The sequence below is a fragment of the Syngnathus acus genome, chromosome 16 (genome assembly GCF_901709675.1).
Source record: "Syngnathus acus chromosome 16, fSynAcu1.2, whole genome shotgun sequence".
Lineage (NCBI taxonomy): Eukaryota > Metazoa > Chordata > Actinopteri > Syngnathiformes > Syngnathidae > Syngnathus > Syngnathus acus.
The window spans coordinates 12,408,744-12,424,242 of NC_051101.1; the positions used below are offsets into that span (position 1 = coordinate 12,408,744).

The 15,499-nt window shown below is 41.9% G+C and overlaps 1 protein-coding gene across 1 annotated transcript; it reads left to right on the forward strand.

The window, feature by feature from the left end:
- Positions 1 to 58: 58 nt before the first annotated feature.
- On the forward strand, positions 59 to 13,468 carry LOC119136522 (neurexophilin-1). The gene is made up of 3 exons (XM_037275125.1): positions 59 to 171; positions 11,992 to 12,370; positions 12,440 to 13,468. Exons 1-3 carry the CDS (start codon positions 121 to 123, stop codon positions 12,844 to 12,846), a joined length of 837 nt encoding a protein of 278 aa, XP_037131020.1. The 5' UTR covers positions 59 to 120; the 3' UTR covers positions 12,847 to 13,468.
- Positions 13,469 to 15,499: the final 2,031 nt, after the last annotated feature.

Below are 15,499 nucleotides of genomic sequence, written 5' to 3' on the forward strand. Positions count from 1 at the left end.
CTCCATCCTTGCACTTTATTTCAAGTTGGGTCAGCAGGAGATTTTTGGGGGGCTTTTTTCCCCACATCAGAGAGGACGACGGCTGGACTGAAGCCAGGCGAGAAGCTTTGTGGTCCGAATATGCCGACCACATGGTGCTGCTGGGCTCTGCTGCTGTCAGTCATCTCTCTGGTGAGTAAATCCCGTTTATTAACTCAGATTTGCTCACATGTGTAGTCATCTATTTGCAATATTTGCATTCAAATGGAATCCTGCTGAGGTCCTTTTGGTGAAGAAAGCCAGGGTAGGCTTGGGGGGGGGAAATCAATGTGTTCCGCTCCAATGTGTAGTTTTTGCGAAGCTCGGCGTAATAATTTTGATTTAAATTGAACAAAAATGTATCAAAATTAAAAATAAAAAAAATCATGAATCCAAAATTGAAATGTGAATTTTTCCTACAACTAACGCTATCTGTGATCAATTTTAAATGAACAAAAATAAATTCTAAGGACCAATTTTTTTTTAGATATTGCTACATTATCGCTGATGAACAAAATGTGAATTGAAAAAAATAATACTAAAAAATTTGAACAGGTTTCTGGCAGTATTTAACAGCCAATGTGTAGGTTTTGGAAACCAATGCTAAGCTGTCTGTAATAATAAAAATAAAATAACTAATCGGACTTAAAATAAACATGTTTTAGTCGTCATTTAAGGTCTAATGTGTATTTCTTCTGAGCGTAAGATGTGATAACATTGATTATAACTTAGAACATTTTGACTTTAATCAATCAAGAGCATTCATGAGTGTACACAAATGTGATCCAAGATGTGTGTTTTAATTGAGAAAAACTAAATTCAACTTGAATTACTCAAGTTTATTGATATCATTAAAAGACCGTGTCATTTCTTCCAAAGCTAACGCTGTGACAGTTTTGCTGACTTTGATTTTAATTAACAATTAGCAAATGAAGCTTCACCTAATCATCTTTTAGACACTGTCTCCCATAGCTAATGCTAAGCTAATTTAGCTTCTAAGTGCCTCAGTAAAGTGATGCTAACAGAGTCAAATTATTTCTTCAATGCCTGTTCTTTTTTTTTTCCCCTAAACCTAATTCTAAACGTAATTGAAAATGGGCCCACAAAAACTTGCCGTATACTTAAATCCTAAGAGACAATGGTATACCTTTAGTGGTAGACATAAACCTCAAATTGAAGTACTACAATCGTAACAGGGTAACTCAAAATCCTTAATAAACCAAATCCCTCACTTGCCAACCACAAAATGTGAACCCCTGAAACCTGAGTGGAAGCCCTGAAACTCAAACTGATAATGTCCCAAACCAATAAAGGAAGTCTTTAAACTTTAGCGGGTGGCTGAAAGTTGACCTAAATTGAAACATAAACCTTGAGAGCATGTCAGTAACCTTTTAAAGGAAGTAGTAAAACCTCACTAGAGACCTTTTGTGCAAGACTTGTGCCCTTAACCCCCTTAACCTTCAATCCTATCAATATTTTTAGGATAAGCAAAAACCCTCAATGGAGTCATAAACCTTTTAGACACAGCAAGATTGACATAAATGGATTTTCCGTACTGTTACACTCAAATACTTAATGGAAGACTAATAACTGTAATGGAAGCTCCAAGAATTTTTCATGAAAGTCTTTGTAACCTCATTAGAAGTACCAAAGTAGACAAGAGTGGAATTATAAAATCTTATCTCAAAGGATTTTTAGTTTTGTTGAGAGAAAAAAAAAAAGAAAACAGCCTCAGCAAGGAAAGAAAAAAAGTTTGAAAAAAAAAAAATGTCCGACTTGACGGTTTGTGACAAGCCAATTGCTTTAATCCCGCGTGAGCCGGTAACCCCGCCATCCTGCCGTCCCGCCTGCTCTGATGAACGCGCCAACAAAGCAATCGATGGAGAACAGCGGCCGTAATCCGCGTAAAAACTTCACTTAAAAAGCTCCCGCGGCGTTATCAGTGTTTAATTTGCATAGTGATGGAAAGAAGTCAATTACTATTAATTATTCTCTACAACTTCATTCCCATTATCCAATTGAATTTGCCGTCTTGAAAAGCATAAACTCAATTTCACAGCTGGCTAAACTCGCTAATCATTTACAACCCCCCCCCCCCCCCCCCCAGCCCAACACGCCCCCCCCCCCTTAATGCCAAACACTACCGCTAAAAACTCACTGATTGCCGCATCCTAAACTCCTGAAGAACAAGTGGTAGAAGGTCAGGGCCTAAAAGCATCAATCTATTTTAAATTCTAAAGTGTTTCATTAAATTCATAAATTACAAAAAATTTTGAAATACAATTTTTAAGATGGGATAGGTGCCCATAAAAAAAATAATCTATATGTAGGCAAATTCATAAATCCCCAATGTGCAGGGTTCCAGCCAACTAATCCTCGATGATGTCAGCATTTTTTCCACTTTCTGATTGGTTGGAGCAAAGCTTGTTGACTAGCAAAACACACCTGTGGCAATATCTACCAATTAATATACATTTAATAATCATTACCTCTGGAGAGCATATTTTATTTTTCAAGGTTTAGTCATATTATTCCATAAATATTAATTAACCGCTCGTTTTGGATAGAATTGATGTTTTCATTGCAATGAGGTGTACGAGGTAGCAATCCACAGATCACAACACGTGTACATCCCATGTTCTCGTGATCATGTTTCCCCCCCACGGGAATCTCCCAAACCTCTTTGAAGCTAGTGCGGAAAAAGTCTGATTATGCGTTTTCTCCTGTGGCTACCTTAAAAAGTGCACACTAGTTTCTTGGTCCTCGTCTTCAAACCGGTTCCTCTCACATATCACGAGTGTGAGGTCACGCTTGTAATTGAGCCCCCGAATCCTCTGGAGATAAGGCGCGTCCACCTGTGATTTCCTGACACTCTGATTTGTCATCATCTCTAACGCCCTCAGGTAGCACTTTGATACAACAGCTACACCCAAACACTCCAAACTGAGTGGAACTCTCTCAATATTTCAGAGAACTCCTTAAATCTTAGTGGGAGGACTGAAATCCTTAATCGAAGCTTCTGAAACAAAACGTCAAAACTGTTTGGAATTGTCCAAAGTAGGAGTTTTGAATCATTGTAAGAGGTTCTAGAACCTAAAATCTTTTATGTAAGCCACATTTTTTGTGAACTCCCCGAAACCCTTAGTCTTAGTCCTAAAACCTTAAAGGGGACCAAAACCCTGAATAGAAATCCTTCAAACCTTGGCTAGGAGATCCAAACACTTAATGGAAGTTTCCAAAACCTCAGTGGAACACGCTGAAAAAAATAAGTATAACTCTTAAAACCTTAGTTGGAAATCAAAATGTTAAATGGAACCCCATAAAAAAATATTTGTGGTACTCAAATGAGAGAAAACTAAAACGTTCAACCAAATCATATCATTTTGTGTCATGAAAGTCTGCTAGCTTAATGCTAACACACAATAAAGGCATTTCGTAGGGGGGACCTTCTCGACCTCTTCTCCTCCCCAAAAAACGTCTCCTCCCATATCTGCCAGTTTGTAAAGGGCTCACTGTATGTCATTTAAATTCCCATATGTAAATCAACTCCAGAAATAACCTCATGACGCCTCCTCCGCATTGAGCATCCAATCTTAAATCCAATCAAACATTTGCCACATGTGATGTAAACACTATTTACGTCGAGTCGTATTGTGTATGATACATGGTCGTAAATATCGCAGCAAGCAGCTGAGTTTGCCCGCTATCTCCGCAAATTGCACACACTTGCACTGCTGCATCCAGCCCAATGAAAAGTGACACACGCACTCTATCTTGCGCCTTCCATTCAAGACGCGGGTGTGTGCGTGGAGGAGCTCGGTATAGAACGTGGCGTCACTTGTTTATCTTGAAAGCGCGGCGGGCGGCGTACGTGTGTTATCTCCCGGCTCGGCGGCGTGGAGATAGCGTTGAGTTTGTCCAACAAGCTACAAGGACTTGAGTGCGTGTTGTGCGTACACGTGTGTGTTATCTCCTCTTGTCGTAGCCGCCCGGGATGCCGCCACACTTCTGGAAAAACCTGGAATATTATTAAAGTCCCCGCCTTAAATAGACTTTCTGCTGGTAAACGGTGCCGGCGTTAAATGTAAATGCAAATGAAGTGTCCAAGCCTTGAGCAATAAAATGTTCCATCGCAGCGATAACGACACTTTTTATTGGAAGGGACATTGACTTTTTTTATTTATTTTTTTATTCTAACAGCGGATGAGAAATGCAATTAAAAAAGAGACACAGAGGACTCAAAAGCAAAGCTAAACACAGAATGGTTTACGATAAAACTAATGAACATCGTTGGACTCGTTTGTTGTTTAAAGTAATGTTCACTGATGGGTCAATGTGACGCGCTCTTTGTTTAATCAGCGAAAATAAAAAAAAATCATACAAAAAATAAGGTCAGCGTGATGAATAAAGTCTGTAAAATGTCTAAAATCTAAAAAAAAAAACGACAGTACAAGATTGAGTTGGTTCACAGGTAAAATAATTTTCTAAAATATTTAAATGCTAAATCTGCTGAGTTGGTTTACAAGAAGAATGAAAAAGAAATTCCTTCATTAAATTCCTTCACTCGATTGACATTTCAGAAGCGGTTAAATGGAACACTTTGAATCCCGTAAATTTGTGTTTTGATATCACATGCTCCTTTTTGTGCATCAGCATCAAGAATGCTCGCCACGCGGTGTTTTCCTTTGAGGTCGTTTGCGTGACAGATGATCGTTTGCGAGTCTCCTGGCGGATAACTGATGATGTTTCCCGCTGTCACCATCAATATTATTTCTGCCACTCGTCTTTGTCGCTTTTGGCCGATAAAACAACTTTTTCTCGCCTTCACGTATACCCCCTCGTGACTTACAAGGGCTAACAAGAAGCTTCGTGACTTTTGGCATGAAATCCTGCTTCATTTTTAATATTTGCTTGCATCTATTGATTGTAAAAAGTGCTGTGATGTTTTCTTTGAAAATTATCACCACTTTAGAAAACTAAAATCCTGATACAGTGAACCAGCATTTTTCACGGAGGTTACGTGAATATGAAAAAAAATATTTTCCTTTTCGGAAGAAGATTATAATTCGCTAAAAGTGTGCTCAGTGCTGCCTGACTAGGGGTGTAAATCGCGGGTTTTGTAACGATACGATATCATATCGATACAAAGACCCTCGATACGATATTTGCCGATATCATAAAGCCTGCTGTGATTCATTCACGATATAGAGCTCTACGATCGATATAGAACAATATCCTGATTTATAACAATTCATACGCAAAATCAACAAGGTACTGCAAACTCTTTATTTAGGAAATTACAAGAGTATTGTAGTATACAAAGTGCTTATTTTAACACTGAACTTTATCAAATTCCTATATTTTTTCTCATATAAGTAAAGAAAAATGAATATTCTTTCTTTTTTTGTAATACCATTAACTTTAAAGTGCATTACTGAACTATTTATTTACAATAATTTTAATTGTCCGTTGAGCCATCTTTTCTTTGGAATCCAAAGTGCTTCCAAACGAATGTCTTGAAGCCCAAAGGGGAGCGAATTTCCTCGTCTTCTTGGACAGACACTAGCCATAGCACCAGCCCAGGAGCCGCGTAGTTGTCGGCTCCCCTTTCACGTGCCTGCTCTGCTCACAACACAACACGCCGCGCACTGCTCCCGGAAAGAGGAAGCAAGCAACAATGAACTGGATTTCAAAATAAAGTCGCGGCTAATGTCCGAGGTCAAAAACGGGCGATATAGATCGATGTTTACGTTTAGCATCGATGCCAACAAATCGTAGAGCATTATATCGATTAATCGATGTGTATCGATGAATCGTTACACCCCTAGTTTCAAACTACTTTTAGGGTTTCTAAGAATAGGGTTTCTAACTAGGCTTTCAAAACTAGGGTTAGGGTTTCCGACCAGGGTTTCCAAGGAGTTTTGCCATTGCTAATTAGGGTTTCAAACTAGGTTTAGGGTTTCCGACTAGGGTTTTAAACCAAGGTTAGGGTTACAAACTAGGTTTTAAAGCTAGGCTTAAGGTTTCCAACGAGGCTTTCAAACTACTTTTAGGGTTTCTAAGATTAGGGTTTCTAACTAGGCTTTCAAAACTAGGGTTAGGGTTTTCGACTAGGGTTTCCAAAATTAGGGTTAGGATTAGGGTTGGGGTTAGGGTTTCTAACTAGGCTTTCAAAACTAGGGTTAGGGTTTTCGACTAGGGTTTCCAAAGTTAGGGTTAGGGTTGGGGTTAGGGTTTCTAACTAGGCTTTCAAAACTAGGGTTAGACTTAGACTTAGAGTTAGGGTTAGGGTTAGAGTTAGAGTTAAGGTTAGGGTTAGAGTTAGGGTTAGGGTTACTAACTAGGCTTTCAAAACTAGAGTTAGGGTTAGGGTTTCTAACTAGGCTTTCAAAACTAGGGTTAGGGTTTCCGACTAGGGTTTCCAAGGAGTTTTGCCATCGCTAATTAGGGTTTCAAACTAGGCTCAGGGTTTCCGACTAGGGTTTTAAACCAAAGTTAGGGTTTCAAACTAGGTTTTAAAGCTAGGGTTAGGGTTTCCAACGAGGGTTTCAAACTACTTTTAGGGTTTCTAAGATTGGGGTTTCTAACTAGGCTTTCAAAACTAGGGTTAGGGTTTTCGACTAGGGTTTCCAAAGTTAGGGTTAGGATTAGGGTTGGGGTTAGGGTTTCTAACTAGGCTTTCAAAACTAGGGTTAGGGGTTAGGGTTAGGGTTACTTACTCGGCTTTCAAAACTAGGGTTAGGGTTAGGGTTTCTAACTAGGCTTTCAAAACTAGGGTTAGGGTTTCCAAGGAGTTTTGCCATCGCTAATTAGGGTTTCAAACTAGGCTCAGGGTTTCCGACTAGGGTTTTAAACCAAAGTTAGGGTTTCAAACTAGGTTTTAAAGCTAGGGTTAGGGTTTCCAACGAGGGTTTCAAACTACTTTTAGGGTTTCTAAGATGGGGTTTCTAACTAGGCTTTCAAAACTAGGGTTAGGGTTTTCGACTAGGGTTTCCAAAATTAGGGTTAGGATTAGGGTTGGGGTTAGGGTTTCTAACTAGGCTTTCAAAACTAGGGTTAGGGTTTTCGACTAGGGTTTCCAAAGTTAGGGTTAGGATTAGGGTTGGGGTTAGGGTTTCTAACTAGGCTTTCAAAACTAGGGTTAGACTTAGACTTAGAGTTAGGGTTAGGGTTAGGGTTAGGGTTAGAGTTAGAGTTAAGGTTAGAGTTAGGGTTAGGGTTACTAACTAGGCTTTCAAAACTAGAGTTAGGGTTAGGGTTTCTAACTAGGCTTTCAAAACTAGGGTTAGGGTTTCCGACTAGGGTTTCCAAGGAGTTTTGCCATCGCTAATTAGGGTTTCAAACTAGGCTCAGGGTTTCCGACTAGGGTTTTAAACCAAAGTTAGGGTTTCAAACTAGGTTTTAAAGCTAGGGTTAGGGTTTCCAACGAGGGTTTCAAACTACTTTTAGGGTTTCTAAGATTGGGGTTTCTAACTAGGCTTTCAAAACTAGGGTTAGGGTTTTCGACTAGGGTTTCCAAAGTTAGGGTTAGGGTTAGGATTAGGGTTGGGGTTAGGGTTTCTAACTAGGCTTTCAAAACTAGGGTTAGGGGTTAGGGTTAGGGTTACTTACTCGGCTTTCAAAACTAGAGTTAGGGTTAGGGTTAGGGTTTCTAACTAGGCTTTCAAAACTAGGGTTAGGGTTTCCGACTAGGGTTTCCAAGGAGTTTTGCCATCGCTAATTAGGGTTTCAAACTAGGCTCAGGGTTTCCGACTAGGGTTTTAAACCAAAGTTAGGGTTTCAAACTAGGTTTTAAAGCTAGGGTTAGGGTTTCCAACGAGGGTTTCAAACTACTTTTAGGGTTTCTAAGATAGGGTTTCTAACTAGGCTTTCAAAACTAGGGTTAGGGTTTTCGACTAGGGTTTCCAAAATTAGGGTTAGGATTAGGGTTGGGGTTAGGGTTTCTAACTAGGCTTTCAAAACTAGGGTTAGGGGTTGGGGTTAGGGTTACTTACTCGGCTTTCAAAACTAGGGTTAGGGTTAGGGTTTCTAACTAGGCTTTCAAAACTAGGGTTAGGGTTTCCGACTAGGGTTTCCATGGAGTTTTGCCATCGCTAATTAGGGTTTCAAACTAGGCTCAGGGTTTCCGACTAGGGTTTTAAACCAAAGTTAGGGTTTCAAACTAGGTTTTAAAGCTAGGGTTAGGGTTTCCAACGAGGGTTTCAAACTACTTTTAGGGTTTCTAAGATTGGGGTTTCTAACTAGGCTTTCAAAACTAGGGTTAGGGTTTTCGACTAGGGTTTCCAAAGTTAGGGTTAGGATTAGGGTTGGGGTTAGGGTTTCTAACTAGGCTTTCAAAACTAGGGTTAGGGGTTAGGGTTAGGGTTACTTACTCGGCTTTCAAAACTAGGGTTAGGGTTGGGGTTTCTAACTAGGCTTTCAAAACTAGGGTTAGGGTTTCCGACTAGGGTTTCCAAGGAGTTTTGCCATCGCTAATTAGGGTTTCAAACTAGGCTCAGGGTTTCCGACTAGGGTTTTAAACCAAGGTTAGGGTTTCAAACTAGGTTTTAAAGCTAGGGTTAGGGTTTCCAACGAGGGTTTCAAACTACTTTTAGGGTTTCTAAGATTAGGATTTCTAACTAGGCTTTCAAAACGAGGGTTAGGGTTTCCGACCAGGGTTTCCAAGTAGTTTTACCATTGCTATTTAGGGTTTCAAACTAGGGTTAGGGTTTCCGACTAGGGTTTTAAACAAATGTTAGGGTTACAAACTAGGTTTTAATGCTAAGGTTAGGGTTTCCAACGAGGGTTTCAACTACTTTTATGGTTTCTAAGATCAGGGTTTCTAACTAGGCTTTCAAAACTAGGGTTAGGGTTTCCGACCAGGGTTTCCAAGGAGTTTTGCCATCGCTAATTAAAGTTTCAAACAAGGGGTAGGGTTTCCGACTAGGGTTTTAAACCAAGCTTAGGGTTACAAACTAGGTTTTAAAGCTGTTAGGGTTTCCAACGAGGGTTTCAAACTACTTTTAGGGTTTCTAAGATTAGGGTTTCTAACTAGGCTTTCAAAACTAGGGTTAGGGTTTCCGACCAGGGTTTCCAAGGAGTTTTGCCATTGCTAATTAGGGTTTCAAGCTAGGGTTAGGGTTTCCGACTAGGGTTTTAAATCAAGGTTAGGGTTACAAACTAGGGGTGTAAATCGCGGGTTTTGTAACGATACGATATCATATCGATACAAAGAACCACGATACGATATTCGCCGATATCTTAAAGCCTGCTGTGATTCATTCACGATACATCCCGATATAGTGCTCTACGATCGATATAGAACAATATCCTGATTTATAACAATTCATACGCAAAATCAACAACATACTGCAAACTCTTTATTTAGGAAATTACAAAGTGCTTCCAAACGAATGACTTGAAGCCCAAAGGGGAGCGAATTTCCTCGTCTTCTTGGACACTAGCCATAGCACCAGCCCAGGAGCCGCGTAGTTGTCGGCTCCCCTTTCACGTGCCTGCTCTGCTCACAACACAACAGGCCGCGCACTGCTCCCGGAAAGAGGAAGCAAGCAACCAATGAACTGGATATCAAAATAAAGTCGTGTCTAATGTCCGAGGTCAAAAACGGGCGATATAGATCGATGTTTACGTTTAGCATCGATGCCAACAAATCGTAGAGCATTATATCGATTAATCGATGTGTATCGATGAATCGTTACACCCCTATGGCTGACATGTTGTGGCACAATATGGTACATGCAAGGCACTCAACCAAATTTGACTTGCCAGAATATTGGAAAAAATACTTTTTTTTAAATTGACACAATCTCTTGAAAATCTGCGATATATCAACTACTGTGTACACTTTTGTTTACTGCCCCCGCTGGCCAGGAGGAACCACTGCGGCGTCATTAAAGGAAAGCAATCAATACCTCCCCAGGCCTGGCAAAGTCATCTCGGTGTGACTGCTGACCTTTAAACAGCACCACACATCACCTTGAGGCACAAACACACACACACACACACACAGGTTTGAATCTCCCAGTTGAGATTACAAGTTGGTTCTCTAATCCACCGTGCAATTGTACGGCTAATCCTGTCAGGTGTGCTTCTACACGCCAGCTAATTACGTGTCGCCCAGTCACACAAGAAGAAGAACTCGCAGGTGTGACAGCCTATCGTGAGAAATCCCATCCCTATTTTTTCCGGCACATTCTTGCGCACAACTTCGGAGTCCTTTTGGCAGCCATCTTGCTTGTGTGCGTGTGTGTCAGTGTGCGTGCGTGAGTGTGTGTGTGTGTGTTCATGTGTAAAGCAGCTTCCTGACATCCCTTCATGTGACGACGGCGCCTCTGTTGAGACTTAACCCACTTAGCTGAGAGGCTTCCGGAATCACTTTTATGAGTCGGAATAGCAAGTAAGACCAAACTCTATTTGAAGTGCAACTTTTTAGCAGTGGTCAAAGGTCATGGGCATCAGACGCTTTTTGACACAGCACAGTAACTTTGATCTTAATCATTTTTGCTTTTGTGACGCCTCAGTTTTGTTGGTAAAATGATGTATTTACATTTGGCAAGCTTTACAAACCATTGACTCACTATTTGTGACAGCAAAAAGCGTAGTTAACGACAATGAATGTTGACGGCATTTCACGTCATCGGTACGCAAAGACCTTAAATTCATAAATTTTATGAAAACATTCGTGCATTAAATTGAGCACAGGACGTAACCTCGCAATGGAATGGACATTATTAAAATATTGCAAAAAAATTAAATATTGTTTAAAGTATTAAAGTGTATAGCAACAGATTGCCACTATAAATTAAAAAAAAAATTCTGCCATGCATTGATGGTTACACCTTTTTGGTTTTTTGCACAAATGAACATATTTACTTAGTAAGGCGGCACAGAGTGTATAAAAAAAAAAAAACACGAGTCGTCACTTTAATATAAAAATGAAGGAGAGTCCACTTTCCAGCTGCTTGCTCGGCACTTTGCGAGACGCCACTTCGTTGAACTTGTCCATCCTTAAGGAGCTTTACGTCAACGCGAAATGGCGACCATAAATCCCGAGCGGGAAGCCGCGACCAACGCCCGCCGCCGAATTTGTCTTCTGATAATACATCATGGCGGCCGGCGTGTGTTAGACAAAAGCCGCGCTTCATTAACGCCGTTTAACTGCGCCGCTGAGCCACAAAACATTCCAATCCATTCCTCATCTCACCTTGTCACTTCAAATATTTTACTCTTAAAAAGTCCTGCGGCGACTTTCTTTATAAAAAAAAAAAAAGATCTATGCACGTTTTTACCACGGCAATCGGCTCGTCCATCACGGTGTTCTCTTCAAAAACAACCGGAGGCCATCTTTCTCCAAAAGTCCGAGTGCACAAAGCCGCCGCGTCCTTCGCGGGGAAGATCATTCACAGCCTCACACAATGCACCTCAGCCGTGTAAAAGAAGACCTTATTTTCATTCTATTGATCGGCCCGGAGAATATACGGAAAAAACGACGAAGGCTATGCTCAGATGGATCTGCTGTCACGGAACGGCGAGGGTCTCGTCGCGCAGTTGGCGCTGTCATCTGCGGGATTGTTGGAGATGACTCATCCATCATCGGAAAGCACGTTGGACGGGGCGAGAGAGGAGGAGGCGAGATGACTCTCCGTCTTGATTTAGACGACACGCCAAAGACGTTTGGCGCTCCGTAAGCGTCTGTGGCGAACATCAGCGCTTTCTGGAACGGGTGATGATGGACGGCGCCAACACACGCTGACAGAGGAAGCTCCAAAGTCAAGCTGCTGTCACACTCGCGCCCAACACGGAACTGCCGCGTGATCGCAAACATACAACTGCCATGTTTTTTCCTGCCGCTACTCTCGATTTTAGCACCACTAACCATGTTGCATTCATGGTATCAAATACTGTGGGAATTTTTTTACTTCACTCCAATGTTGGTGACAAACTTGGAAAGTGACGTTCCTCTTTGTCCTCCAGGTGCTCGGAGCGGACTCGAGATCAGCAAACGGCCAAAAGTCCAAAATGAAGTCCTACTGGTCCGCTAGTAGCAAGGCAGCTCAGACTCTGTCAGTCAGCCGCTTTATGGCCCGCACGTTGGACGGCAAGGACAACTTTACCCCGGTGGACCTGGACTTCCACATGGAGGAGGATTTGGATTCGGATTCCAAGCAGTGGACCTGGCTCTCCAACTACTCGGCTTCTTCGGCCTCGGGAGGACGCTCCCGGGCCAAGAGGAGGCCCATCGTGAAGACAGGCAAGTTCAAGAAGATGTTCGGCTGGGGCGACTTCCACTCCAACATCAAGACGGTCAAGCTCAACCTGCTCATCACCGGCAAGATCGTGGACCACGGCAACGGTACTGTAGCTCGGTAAACCGGCCGCGGGTTCTCACGTTTTATCTTCTGAGAGTGCATATCCTGTCCAGGAACCTTCAGCGTCTACTTCCGACACAACTCCACCGGGCAGGGCAACGTGTCGGTAGGGCTGGTCCCGCCCAGCAAGGCGGTGGAGTTCCACGTCCAGCACCACCAGCAGCAGGAGCTGCGCGTCCAGCAACAGACGGCGGTGGAGAGCAAGGAGAACAAGCTGTTCAACTGCCGCGTGGAATACGAGAAGGTGGAACGCGGCACCCGAAACTCGCTGTGTGCCCACGACCCGTCGCAGAGTTGCCCTCAGGACCAGACCCAGAGTCACGTCTCCTGGCTGTGCTCCAAACCTTTCAAAGTCATCTGTATCTTCATCACCTTTCACAGCACCGACTACAAGCTGGTGCAGAAGGTGTGTCCCGACTACAACTACCACAGCGACACGCCCTACACGCCCACCGGTTGACTGCCACCGAGGAGGAGGCAAGCGGACTCATCCTGGTCCCCCCCCCCCCCAGCCTGGAGGCCGGCGACGGGGCGTTCAGGGAAGCTTGGACATCTCCCTCAAAGTGAATCATGTAAATACACAGACGCCACTCAGCCAGCGTTTTATCTTTTGTTTTTATTTCTCATCTGTGGCTTTTTCCGCCTCAATCACAGACGCCAATCAGACTCCAACAATCAGTCGGCGGGGCCTGATTTTGATTTCTACTGTTCATCACGGGAGTTACGCTCATGATGATTGAGAGTCTGCACTATAAGGAGACCGTTAAAAAAAAAAAAACGTCAAGTATTCTTTCACACTGCTGTAAAAAAAAAGGGGAGATTATTGTATACTACTACATTGATCACAACACAAATAAGAGGTCAAGCGTGCTTGCTTCAAGCTATTATTATTCTCACTATTGCCATTTGGGGGGAGCACATCAATTTTTTCACAGATTTTCAGGGCTTTACTGTAATTATTCTGTGTTGCAAGGTGTCACATATAAAAGTGTGTTTATTGTGCGTCATGTGTTTAAAAGAGCCCCGAACCTGTGGGGCTGTGACCAATCACATCCAGTGAATGAATAAAATATACAGAAACATTTTCTGCCGTATTTCTCCTAAAATTGTAAATCCACAGTCAACCCTCTGGAATCTGACACTTCTGCGATGGAAGAGCGCAGGAGAAAAAGAAAATCCAAGCAAGAAGACACCCTCTCGGCTCCGGGTGCGTATTCTTTTGCATTTCCCGCTCCTTTTTGTGTGTTTACCTTTGCATAAAGGATTCAAGCTAAAGCAGAAAATGGGCTGGAACTATGGACTACAAAGTGCTACACATCAAAGGTAAGACTCAAATATTTATATGTGGAAGAATTCTTCCTTTTTTTCTATTTTATTATTCTATCTTTATTTTTTTTTTGGTGGACATTTTTAGTTTAAAATAAGCCCTTGAAAAAAACTTTTATTGATAAAGTTATTGATTTTATGCTGTTGAAGAAAAATGTTTTACTAAAACATTTGTATGTGCAAGTACTTGGAACCGGTGTAATGTGTGAGCATTATGAAGAACCAGCAGGGGGCGCTGATGACAGCTCTTAAACAGTCAGCATGCAATTGACTGCCTATTAAGCATAATGGCTGTTAAATCTTGGTTATTACTTTAATACTTGGCTCCACGCAAAGACTTGGAATGAAATGAGCTTGCTGATGTTGCGCGGACTGAGAACTCCAAAACGAACATGGCCGCTTCTCGCCATTTCCACTCGTGTGACACCGAGCAGGTCCTGAAGGACACAAAGAAAAAATTTACGACACCGAGGAACAAAGCTTGAAGCGGCCCGCTCATAAATTGCTTGCAATTTTTTTCCCTCAGCGATGGCGACGGGATGACGAATGTCCGCCGACTTTTATTTTCGCCGCTTTCCGTCTTCTCAGCAGAGCCTCGTTAACGCCAATATGGAATCCGCATGTGGCTCGTTGCGTTACTAAATTATATGCAAAGTTTCATTTGCAGAGGTTTTTGAGACTTTTTATTCACACTGTCCTACTTTATTGTTTAGCCATATTATTTTATTGACTTATTTGGAATGCCAGCCGTCATACAGTCATAGCTCAAAGGCATAAATAGACAGAAAAAAGTCAAACAACAAGAGCATTTTTGTGGTTAAAGTTTTAGCATATATTTTGTTGTAGAATAGTCAAGTTGTAAACCTTTTGTAATATTTCCTACTAAACATATTTCCTGCTTGGGAGTGATGAAAAGGTCCAAATGGTCCACACAAGACGATGACTAGCACAATAAATAAGACAAAGCACCTCGCTGACAGACCGGACCTTTGGGAGACAATTATCACCTCGCTGCACTACATTTGACTTTTTTTTTTTTTTTTGCACTTTTCAATTCTGAAAACTTTTCAAACTTTATGATGACAAACTCACGCAAATGACGGGAAGAAAAAGGTCACAGTGGTAAAATGAATTACCACTTTGCCCTGAGTCTACTGCTTAAAAAAGATTTGATGTTAATGAGTGTTGACTGTAAGGCATTTTTTCTTTTTTTTTATTGTTGGGGTTCTTTTTCCCTTCGCTAAAATCAATTAGCATAACTTTGACTTCATGCTTTGATTGCACACGTCAATCATCGGTGTTGTTATTTATTTTCATGCTATGTTTTGAAGTTCACTTCAATGCTTAATCCAATTACAGATTCGACAAACTTTGTCGTCATGTTATACCCACGCTCGATGACAAAACAGTTTAGCTTCTTGTGTACATGCTTTACGTTTGGTAGCAATGGAATAACATTTCTAAGAGGAGTGGCAGTAAAAGGCCCCTGGGTTGACCCTAAAATGGCGGCTTTAAATCAAAATGGCTGACTTTTTGTTTTCTATCTTTTCAGATGTGGCTTCTTGAGACTTTTTTACGCATCACCATTGAGTCATGGTGCAACTTTGTGGAGCCTTCTGACTTCATAGCAAGACTGTAAGTCGAAATCCTGTTCAGTGTTCTGAGGTCCTCTCTCGCTACCTGATTAATGTAGCGTAGGCGGAAGGTGTGGAAGTGCAAGAGAGCATCATGAGAGTGTTGTGGGTGAGAGGCGGCAGCTGCAGGAGTAAACAGATGACTTAGTACCG

What these genes read in the sequence shown, in the direction of transcription:
- LOC119136522 (XM_037275125.1), top strand. Translation starts at nt 121, where the DNA reads ATGCCGACCACATGGTGCTGCTGGGCTCTGCTGCTGTCAGTCATCTCT. An exon ending in TGCTGTCAGTCATCTCTCTG is followed by an intron (nt 172 to 11,991) that starts GTGAGTAAATCC and finishes TTTGTCCTCCAG; the next exon opens with GTGCTCGGAGCGGACTCGAG. An exon ending in GATCGTGGACCACGGCAACG is followed by an intron (nt 12,371 to 12,439) that starts GTACTGTAGCTC and finishes TATCCTGTCCAG; the next exon opens with GAACCTTCAGCGTCTACTTC.